At 36.2% G+C, this 11,307-nt stretch overlaps 1 protein-coding gene across 1 annotated transcript in view; it reads left to right on the top strand.

Moving 5' to 3' along the window:
* Nucleotides 1-8,554: 8,554 nt before the first annotated feature.
* The window catches only part of GABRG1 (gamma-aminobutyric acid type A receptor subunit gamma1), a 64,059-nt gene continuing 61,306 nt past the window's right edge, over nt 8,555-11,307 (top strand). Inside the window, exon 1 of the mRNA XM_003128952.7 lies at nt 8,555-8,802. Within this exon, the coding sequence (XP_003129000.4) occupies nt 8,699-8,802 (104 nt within the window). The 5' untranslated portion in view covers nt 8,555-8,698. The remainder of the gene's footprint in view (nt 8,803-11,307) is intronic.

The following is an 11,307-nucleotide window of genomic DNA, read 5'->3' as shown; positions in this document are numbered from 1 at the left end:
GTAGTTACTGCAAACTTTATTGAACCAAGAACTACTGTAAGACAAATGAGGGAGGAAATATGCAAGTAGAAGTAGGTTGCCTCTCTCTCTCCAGAACTTAATGTCCATAGGAAGCTATATTATTCTTTAGTTGCTAGTCAAAACCACATAAATAGACATATTGTGGGCTATTAACTAGATGAGTAGGGAGTTAGGTACAGGATAGGACCCATTCGAAGATGCTCTTGGGGCTACTATTTCAATGCCAGTCATGCTAGCAAGACATTTCTAAAATAAAACATATTAGGCTATATATGAGGTGATCGAGTAATTGATATAATAAAGCTCTATCAAGACCTTTAAGGTTTTCATTAAATGTCAGGCTTTGATGTATCTCTGAGTGCCAGACCTCTTCCTATAAGAGTCTCATATCCTGAACAGGACTATATTCCTTTGAATCATGGCTGGTTAAGGGTTATTCTTCAAAAACTCTTTCCCACCTTTGACATTTTTATGGGATGGCCCTTTAAAGTAAAATATGGAAGGTGTTCATGACAGTGATGCCCTGGTATGCAGTCACTAAAATAACAGTGTTGGTTAACCTGGAGGGAAAAGGTGTCCTGGGCAGAAATATAAATCATCTTCTTTAAAGCAGAGATCATGACTCTCTGTCATCCTAAAGACAATATCATGTAGCAGTTCAAACATGGGTTCTGAACCCTAACTCCCTAGATTCAAATCCCAACTCTGCCACTTACTTGCTGTGTGTCCTAGGAAAGTTACTAAATCTACTAGATCAATTTCCTCACCTGTCAAATAAAGGACTTATAAGAGTAACTGCCTCACAGAATTGTTTTAGGCCTTCAATAAGTTAAGATTCCAAATTAATTAAGATATTCAATGTTTAGAAAATATGAAGACTATAAAATGGCTAGTTCTTGATATTTTGTAATTCTTTGTCATATCTTCTTTAATGATTCATTTTGTACTGACAATCAAAGAGTAATAATAATATCAAAAACTAATATTTCTACATTGTTTAACAGTTTAGGAAGAGTTATATTAAGGTTATCATATTTGATCTTCTTACCCATTTTGGTGGGAGTTTTCATATTTATTTTGTAATTGAGAAATCTGAGGTTCAGAGAGATATAGTTTGCCAAGGTTCACAAAAATAGTGTAGAAAAAATTTAAATTTATGTTAGCTGACTCTAAATTCCTTCCTTCTTCAAGTATAATTTAATTATGCAATTCACTATGTTTACAAGAGTTTACCTACCAGATTCCAAATCTTTGCCATATATGAGAACTATCATGTGCTCGGCATTTTGTATTATCTAATGCTATTATGTTAATTTGTCAACTACACATTTCATATTGAAAAACTACCCTTAGAATAAATGTAAGCTTACAGAAATGAAGTATGATGTTCAAAGTTATATAAATGGTAAATGTAGAAATGTTGTAGTTCATTCATTTATTTATTCATTCAACAAATAGCTGTGATGGACAGTATCCCAGACACTGGGGACAGTGTAGAAAAGAAAATAAAAAGACAAAGCCTCTTGTCATCAAAGAGTGACAGTCTAGATAAGAGACACAAATTAAACAAATGTTTGCAAAAATATATACCTAAGAATTAAAAATATATAATTCATATTATAAAAAGCTTAATAGAATGTAAGCTCCATGAGAGCATGAAACTCATCTGCTTTGTTTATTATGATATTTTTAGCATATAGAAGAGTGCTTGAAACCCTGGTGCTCAGTGACTATTTCTTGAATTAAATAAATCAGTGAATTATGCAACACTGTAAGGGTCAGGAAGGAAAAGTACCGAATGCTATTAGATAGCATAATAGAAGATTTTATTTAAATTTGGGAGCCGGGACTTCTTTGAGAATGTGTTACTCATGCTGAGATTGAAAAGAGGACAAAGAAGTAACCAGATGAAAGATGAAGGGTGAGGTGGAGCCATTCAGGGTATAGGGAAATCATTTGCAAACTCTAACATACCAATGAGCTGTGGCAATGGAAAAAACAAACAAACAAAAAAACAAAGTAAGGTCATTCTGGCTGGAAATCATTGAGGGAAGGAAAGAGCTGCAAAGATGGAGTAGAGGAAAGAGGTAGGGGCCAGAAGAAGAGGGTCTCAAAGGCCAGGATGATAACTTTACATTTTGTTCTAAGTATACCAGGAAATCATTGAATGTAAGCAGAGTATATCAGATTTCCACTTAAAAAAAAAAAAAAAAAAAAAAAACCATTCTGGTAGTAGTTATATAAAGAATAAATTACGAGTAGGCAAGTTTGAAAATGGAAGGTGCTATAGTCCAATTAAGAAATGATGGCCGTTTGGATTAATTGCCAGTAAAGCCAGAAAAAAGTCAGATAATGACCATAACAATAGTGCTAATTGGTAAGACTGAGCAGTTAGTATATGTGCCAGGCACTGTTCCAAGAGGTGTATATAAATTGATGAATTTAATTTTCACATCAATCATATGGTAATCAAGGCACTGAAAAATAAGTAAACTTCTTACTATTACACAGTTGGTAGTAGAGGATCTTAAGTTTGAACCCAGGCTATCTTATTCATGAGCCCATTGCACTGCAATCTATTTATATGGGAAGGACGAGATAAGATTTACAAATATTAAAGAGTTCATGATACATGTAACCAGGAAAAAATGAGACATTTCTGTTTTGAATAGCTGGTTGGTACTCATTTGATATATGTATCTGAAGACCAGTAGAAATTCCTAGACTTGTAATTTGAGGGGATGTGTTGGTTTTAAAAGTTGTATCTACAGCTTGTGAAATAGATGAGTTTACCCAATGTGAAAGTATGATGCAAAAAGAAGAGAAGTTGATCTCATATTTGAGGAACTCTAAAATGTTGAGATCAGGTGGAATAAGCATGTAAAGAAGCCTAAAAAGAGTTAGCAAAGGTCCATGAGAAAAAACAGGGGGAGTTCCCGTCATGGCGCAGTAGTTAATGAATCCGACTAGCAACCATGAGGTTGCAGGTTCGATCCCTGCCCTTGCTCAGTGGGTTAATGATCCGGCGTTGCCGTGAGCTGTGGTGTAGGTTGCAGACACTGATCGGATCCTGCATTGCTGTGGCTCTGGCATAGTCTGGCAGCTGTAGCTCTGATTAGACCCCTAGCCTGGGAACCTCCACATGCTGAGGGAGCTGCCCAAGAAATGGCAAAAAGACAAAAAAAAAAAAAAAAAAGAAAGAAAGAAAGAGAGAGAGAAAGAAAGAAAGTAAAACAGGGAAGAATCATATTGTGACACTGAGGAGCGTTTTGAGAAAGAGGGAATGGTCAACTGGATTCGATACAGATGAGAGATCATACAAGGTGAGTATGGGGAACTTCTACTGGATTTAGCAACGTAGAACCATCAATATCATGGTACAGAAGCCAAATCACAAAGTTCGTTAAGTGAATAGGTGGTGACAAAATGGGGCAGAATGGCTATTCGTGAGGGGAGTAAGGAACAGGAATGAAAGATAGAGTGGATAATGAGGTTAGTGTAGTATATGTATAAATTTTAATGTTACACATGAGCATATTTGTATGTTGGGGAGGAAGTGAGTTAGAAAACATGAATAGACTTGTGGTTGCCAAGGGGGAAGGGGAGGGAGTGGGAGGGACTGGGAGCTTGGGGTAAATAGATGCAGAAAGTTTGCCTTTGGGATGGATTAGCAATGGGATCCTACTGTGTAGCATTGGGAACTCTGTCTAGTCACTTATGATGGAACATGGAATGTGAGAAAAAAGAATGTATACATGTAAGTGTAACTGGGTCACCATGCTGTACAGTAGAAAAAATATATAAATAAATGATTAAAAAAAAAACATGGAATATACAAGAAAGAATGGAGATAACCAGTGGCAAAAACGTCAGATTCAGAAATTACAATACACAGATAAGCTGTAAGAGTTAGAAGCTATAGAACCATTGCTTCCTGCCCCCAATGACTGGGTTCTAACTCCCTCTCTTGGCTGTACTCTAGAGGCCAGTACAGGATTAAGGAGATTGAACAGACTGGCGAAGAAATAGTGTGTGCCTTCAGTTCTGTGAAATCTCTTTGTGTTAGCCCTCTCTTCTGTTTGATTTAGATACTAATCTTACTGCATAAACTAAAGTGCCTAACTTTGTTCATTTTTTATCATGGCAACCTGTAAACAGGAAAAATAATTATTTCCCATGGTCTGATGGGAAGGAATAAGTCAAGCAACTGGATTTTGTCGTTTTAGAGCTGGGTACTTGAAACTTATGCTGTTGAAAGAGATCCCTTAATGGCTCTAGAAATACGTAAAAAGATTAATGTCATCCATGTGTCTATTCATTCAATTCTACATTGAATAGTTATTCATTCCACAGGTATTTATCAAGTACCTATTACTTGCTAGCTGTTGCTTAGAAAAAAGGGGTGAGGAAACCAAGAAAATCATTTCCTTCATGGAGCAACACTCTAGGGAATGGAAGGTACTAATCAAATGTACACATAATATTAAATACAGATAATTTATAATATTAAATATGTATATACTATAATACCAGGTCAGATAAGCACCATAAATCTTTAATATAAAAAATTTTAAAACAGAGAATTATTTTTATAGAAATATAGACAGTTTTTAAAAATGTTTTATGTTCTATGATACAAATATGACATGGTTGTTTTAAGTGGAGAGAGTATTATATGAACCTATAAAGTAAAACCATTAAGAATAATGCCTGATGACATATAGTGAACATTCAATAAATATTAACCGTTATTATAGGACAGAACTGTACCTAAGACTAGCATGCAGTGAACAGTCAATAAAGGTTCCTTGAGGGAAAAACAATGATACCTCAACTTAATCAGGAACAATCTAGAGAGATCAGGCAGATAAAGAAGAGGGAATGGTCTCCTAAACTAAAGGAATAGCATGTGCCAAGAAAAAAAATAAAAGCAATAAAACAAACAAAAGTATGATACTGAGTGATAAGTTTAGGAACCTACAATTGTGGTTTTGACTGAAGTATAGAGTCTGTGGCCATCAGAAGAAAAGCATATCAGGAAAACTAGAACATGACTCAAAATGCCTTCTTGCTATGGAGAAGCAAGGTTTCAGGATAATGTTGAGGGTGGGGTGAGAACACTGGTATCTCCTAACCTTCTCTACTCTCTCTGTTAGACTGAATATCTAGGAATTACTACTCTGTACCAGGTTCCACAACTAAGGGCTGTAGTGAATCAATTAGATTTGAAACCTGCTCTCAACAGGCAAACAACAATGAAAACATTTATGCATCATCTCTATTACCCATGTACTCCTTAAAGTAATCCCCATGTATTAATCCATTTGACCCTTAAAACAACTCAATAAACTTATAAATTCTTATCACCTTTCTATAGATGAAGAAACCAAGCCAAAATGGGATATTTTGTTCACCGTTGTATTCTTAATGCCAGGTACAATGTCTGACATCATAATTTCTTAATAAATATTTTGAATTAATATAATGGACAAGTGAATCATACAGAAATCTGGTTCTGATACAGCCAGAGTTGCACACTCATAAGCAGGTCACTGTCTCACTGGTCATTTGGTGGGACAATTATAACAGAATGGTTTTCAACTGTTTTGATGCATGAGAACCTCCAGAGGTTCTTGCTAAAAATTCCGATTCATTTGGTGTGGAGAGAAGACTATGTCTGCATTCTTAATAGATACCCCAAGCATTTTATTCTAAGGTGATACCTGTATACGTTTTGAAAAAAAATTTGCTGTGAAATGAGTTAATAGTTATTATAGCTAGATATAAGATTAGTGGATAATGGTTGTGGTTCATCCTGTCTAAGGAAGGAGAAGGACTGTGATGACTTCAATGACAATGTAAGGAAACTATCAGCTGCTATGGAATTAGGCTACCTATTCTCTTCAGCCATGATGCAAGGCTTCTCATCTTTGGCACTACTGACAGTTTGAACTAGATAATCCTTTGTTGTGAATGGTTTTCTTTTGCATTTTAAAATGTGTAGCAGCAACCCTGGAATCTACTCACTAGATGCCAGTAGCTCACTCCACCCCCCAAGTTGTGACATCCAAAAATATCTCCAGACATTGACGAATGTCTCATGAGGTCAAACTTCCTGGAATTAAAAAACCACTGCCATAATGGAAGACAGAAATCTTTCTCCAGACTCTTCCCTATAGCAACTTCTGGCCTTCTAATCTAGATTTGTATGAGACCTAAACTGTTTCTCCATAAGTGTTCCTTGGTGAGACACTATGGTTTGTTCGATGAACACAGTGTACCTTCTTGGCTTTTTTCAAAACTTACACTACGTGTCATCCTCCCCTCCCAACACACACACACACACACACACACACACACACACACACACCGCGTTTAATAAATCAAATGAGACAGACTGTCAGGGTCACAACATATACAAAATCATCATCCCTTCTCCAGGTTCCGGAGGGCACAAATCCTTTTAACACAGTTTACAGGGAATTATAATTATCTATGACAGCAGAATAGGCTCAGTTTCCCGGAAGACATATATTATAAAAAGGAAAAGAAAAATCAAAGGAAGGGACATAGAAATGAAAAGTCAGATAAAATTGCTTGAAAGAAAGGATTTAAATAAGTTTGAAATATTTCAGCCCCAAATTGGCAAAAATGTATACTTCAGAAAAGACAGAAGATTTCCCAATCTGGAAATAATTCCAGTCCTTTATCTTTTCCAACAATAATCAGATGGTGTAACTACCTAACAATATATGTTTCACCTTTCCTCTCCATTAATTTCTCCTAACAGTTCTCAGCATCTTTCAGCTATGTTATGAGAATAAGAGTAAAACCTTTTTAAAAAAATTTTGATGGGAGAACCATCAACTACAGTCATATAAACTGTTCAGGATCATAGGATCATATTACCATTGATTATATGCAGAAAACTTACCTAATCTTAGCAAAATGCAAAGAGCAACTAGGCACATATTTGTTATTCTCTACATACTTCTAGTGAATTCATTCCTAGTTCACTGGCTAATCAGAGCAGTGGATTGAGTGCACTCAATGAAACAGTTAAATGGCTATCCAAAGCACATTAATAATTGAGCCCCCCAAAGTACCCAAATTGTTATTGACATCAACTTTTAACTAAATTTATTCACCTCAAAATCTAGTATAATGAAATTTTGTTATAAAATTATTTCGTATAAGCTATCTTTACTAGAATGCTTTGTGGAAGAGGATAATGCTTCCTAATGTAGTAGAAGAAAAACAAGGAAGCCAATACCTATTTTCAGAGAAGACTAAAAAGATGGAGAATCAAAAATAGAGGAGAAAATCCCTGCACTGCACCATCTGTTATTCTGGGCAAGAAAATATCTGTAACTTGTTCTTCATCTAGTTGCTCCCAGTGATTTCAGAAGGTAGGGTAGCAACAGCTACCTTAAGTTCATGCACAAACGCTGTTACTTCTACCTTGAACTATTTGCTGGGAGACAAATAGTCTACTGTAATTTGGTAACAAATTGCAGTTCACCCTAGAATCTGGTCAATTCCAGGTGGTTGTAAGTTGATTAATGACACAGCCAGAGACCCCATCCCAGGGCTTTGGATTTAGGAAGGCATAAAGGCAGAAGATGGCTGGGCAGAGCAAATCTGCTTCCACCACCACCACTGTCTTCAGCAGTACAGTTGTTCAAGCTGCCAGAGGCTTTCTGGTTGCTATGGCAACTGTTGGGCTCTGCTGCAAACTAAAAGCAGAGCCTCTGAAGTTAGGTACCAAACACTGGAGCTCAACAAATGCAAAGGCAAGAACAAGGATTACCCGTGTAATAGATCTGCAACTCCTATGGCTAAAATAACCTTTTTAAAATTGATTTTTGTTTATGTTTTTGTAAAATGAGATAATTATTGTCTGTATTGTTCATTAGTTTCATCTTCTGATATGTAGAGAGAGGAGGAGACTGCAAATCCTCTCATTTATAACGGCAGTGGAAGGGAAGTGGGTAGGAAACGTGATTACTAAGAATGCACAGAGCCCGCTCATTCATTCATTCAATTGAATATTTCAACATCTCCTGATAGAGTATTTGTGCAGGGCATCGTGCCAGGCTCTGGGTTTGAAAAGAGAAATGAGGACCCTCGTCTCCAGGACCAACTATCAACAATAATTAACAAAAATTAGCAGAACCTTCGCGAGCCTGGGGACAACCAATTAGGCACTGCCTGCTCCCCACGGTTCCCTCTTGGAAGAGAGATTCAGAATCCAAACACGGGAGAGGAAAGAGACCCTCGAAATAGAATCAGGCAGGAGGGAAAGCTAGAGGGAAGAGGGAAAGCGCCTTTCCCTAGGGAAGGAAATATGTCAGGGCCACTCAGCTGCTTCTCTGAGACTGCCAGGGAGAAGAGGTTTGTTTTTCTTTTAGAGACACGGAGCCCTTTTCCCTACTGGGCTCGATTTCTAGTAGGGAAGCCCCGCCTCTTTGGGCCGTCGATTGGCCCAACTCTTTTTTCAGATATTTTATGCCAGCATCCTCTGAATCTGATTGGCTCCCTTGCTCAGTTCCGCTGGGAGTCGCATCCTACCTGGATGGGAGGTGTACTGCTTTTCCCACATACTTACCAGGCTGCAGCTGAGGTGGCCTCAAGAAAAAGTCCTGGCTTGGAGAATTGAGCGAAAAAAGCGATCCAGATGGGTTCTTGGAAAGCTCTTCTTTTCTCCCCTTTTCTTCTGTGGAGTCAAAGAAGAGGGGTGAGGCTGATGTTTCTTTTACTGACCCTGCATCTGGGAAACTGGTGAGTAAATTCAAGGACTTAAAACTATTCTTTGGGATCTGCCCACTTCCCCCTCATTTTTCTTTCTTTTAAAAATCATTCTAGGTTAAATAGTTTGCATTTCCCTGGGCACATGTGCATTATTTTACTATCATTTTATTTTTGATTAGAGCTACTCATTTTCAGATAGAATGAAATTAGTCTGTGTGTGAAGCATGGAGATTAGCTCAGTTGCTTTTTACTTGAAGCACAGTAGAAAATAGTAATGATTCGGTTACTGGGAGTGCGGAGGGGGAGTAGAAATGATTTTGCTACTACATTTAGTGAATGAATGCCACTGATGAACTTTGTGGATGATTCTCATTTTAAAGACAAAGTTATTTTAGAAACTTGTTACACAGCATGGTATGTATGATGCTTTTTAAATACACGAATATTGCTTTTTCCTTTTTTTTTTTTTTGCTTTTCAAAAAAAGGGAAAGTTTTGCATCAAGAAAGATCATAACTATGGCTTAAAATCCATTAAAGTTGAAAGTGTATTAAATTTAACTTAGAAATAACTACGTATATTTTATTTAACCAGCTTCGAATGATTTTTTTATTTTACTTGGCTGTGTATAAGTAAATAAAATTTATATGGTGAATCTGAATGTCTTGGCTGTGTGTGTGTGTGTGTGTGTGTGTGTGTGTGCGCGTGCACAACAGAGAGGGAGAGAGGAAGAGAGAGAGAGGGAGAGGGAACCAACCCCAAGCCTCCAGTTTAACAGGAACAATAATTGATCTGCTTTAGCTGTAATACCTTTCAAAAAAACTTTGAAATCTTTCTGGTAGAAAAATAAAATCCTCAGGTATCACACCTGGATATAGGAATAATTGGTGAACACAGTTAAAATACATTGATTAGGACAGATACTATGAAGATCTTGGGTATACTCATACCATGTTATTGTGTTTTATATAACTGTACATTTAAAATTATATTATATGACTCAAGAGTAAAATACAATCCTCTAGAGAAAGAAACATGCTTTTATAACTACTTGCCCCATTGCTAAAATTATTATGATGGTTATTTTTAGCATATAGCTAGAGTGATTTTTTTTTGCTATTACTAGCAGTTAGAACAACTGTATTTTTCCTCCAAAAATAGAAAATAGATGAAAGTATGCTAAGTAATATTGGACTTGTCAGATATGTTCGACACTCAGTGATTTTTATATATTACAGTTTCAATTTATTTACTCTTTTCCCTTGGAAACTTAAATGTTCTGCATGGGCACAAACATACTGCTTGATTATTTCTTATATATAAATTGTGTCACAATGGTTTGTTTCTTTGAATATATTATAAAATTGTAGAAGATATTTTGGTAGATCACATATCGGGGCTTTCACACATCTTCATAAAATCGCAAATGAGTCTGTGTTCTCATTAGGAAAAAGAGACTTATCCAGTGGTTTTCTGAAATAACAACCTGTATGCTCCTTTCTCGGTTTAAGTACAAATTTCTTTTGCAACCTATTAGACAAGCTGCTTACTAAAGGGCATACCGCCTAACTTAAGAGATGTATGGTTTTAAATAACATATTTTTTACTTGAGGGTATTTACATTAGTAGCATCATAAGTGGTTCCAGAACTCTCTTCAAGCTGCTCAGAATTAAAGAGTTGTGTGGTGTATTGGACAGAGCTGGGCTCTGGCAGTCTGGGGACATGATTCGATGTGTCAGGAGTCCTTAACCTCTCTGACCACGGTTCCTTCATCTAGGAAATGAAGAGCAGTAGAAGATATTTATGATTTCTTCAAGTTTTCATATTCAATATGTCTAAGATTTGAACTGAAACAAAATAACTCAATGGTTTCATCACTAGCTTTTCCCAGTAGTTTTCAAGAGAGAAATTCTCATTGGGAGTGCTGTGTACTTCTTTTTTTTCATCATATAAAAAGTGAAATGGGAGAGTGTCATGAGTGAGAGAGAAATGTGTTATGCTGTTAAAATAAATAAATCGTTTTATCATAGTATTACAGATAATCTGCATTATTCTGGCCAATTAATAAATACGTATTAAAAAATAAAGGTATATGTTGCTGTTGTAATTAGCTCTTAGGAACTCAATTATAAGAGTGTATGTCTGCACTTTTCAAAGTAGCTACACTTGTGGTGAACTTTTCATCTTTTAATATTTAGTTGAAGATAATCAGTAACAAGTACAAACCATTCACAACCCTGTTTCCTTCCTCCTTTCACATTCTTTTGAGGGACCTTTCTAAAACTAGCCATAGATGCTTCTGTTTATAAGAATTTGATGTCTTATGCTGGTTTCTAAATTAAATCTTCAAAGTCACCTATTTTGAAATTTACCCAATTGGAAATTATAATTTTTCATATCTAAGCAGAGATAATAGCTTGTTTCCTCATTAGTTTTCATAAATAGCATAAATGAGAGACACTTTATTGATTTTTATATTGCTGAAATATGAAAACCAAGCCTGTTGTAACTAAAAGCTGTAGTCATGGTTCCTATG

The sequence above is a fragment of the Sus scrofa genome, chromosome 8, assembly GCF_054392235.1.
Source record: "Sus scrofa isolate SSC_HxYL_T2T_F1_AM1 chromosome 8, Sscrofa_HxYL_maternal_Yorkshire_Landrace_v2.0, whole genome shotgun sequence".
NCBI classification, from domain to species: Eukaryota; Metazoa; Chordata; class Mammalia; order Artiodactyla; family Suidae; genus Sus; species Sus scrofa.
This window is presented reverse-complemented; position numbering and strand designations above follow the sequence as displayed.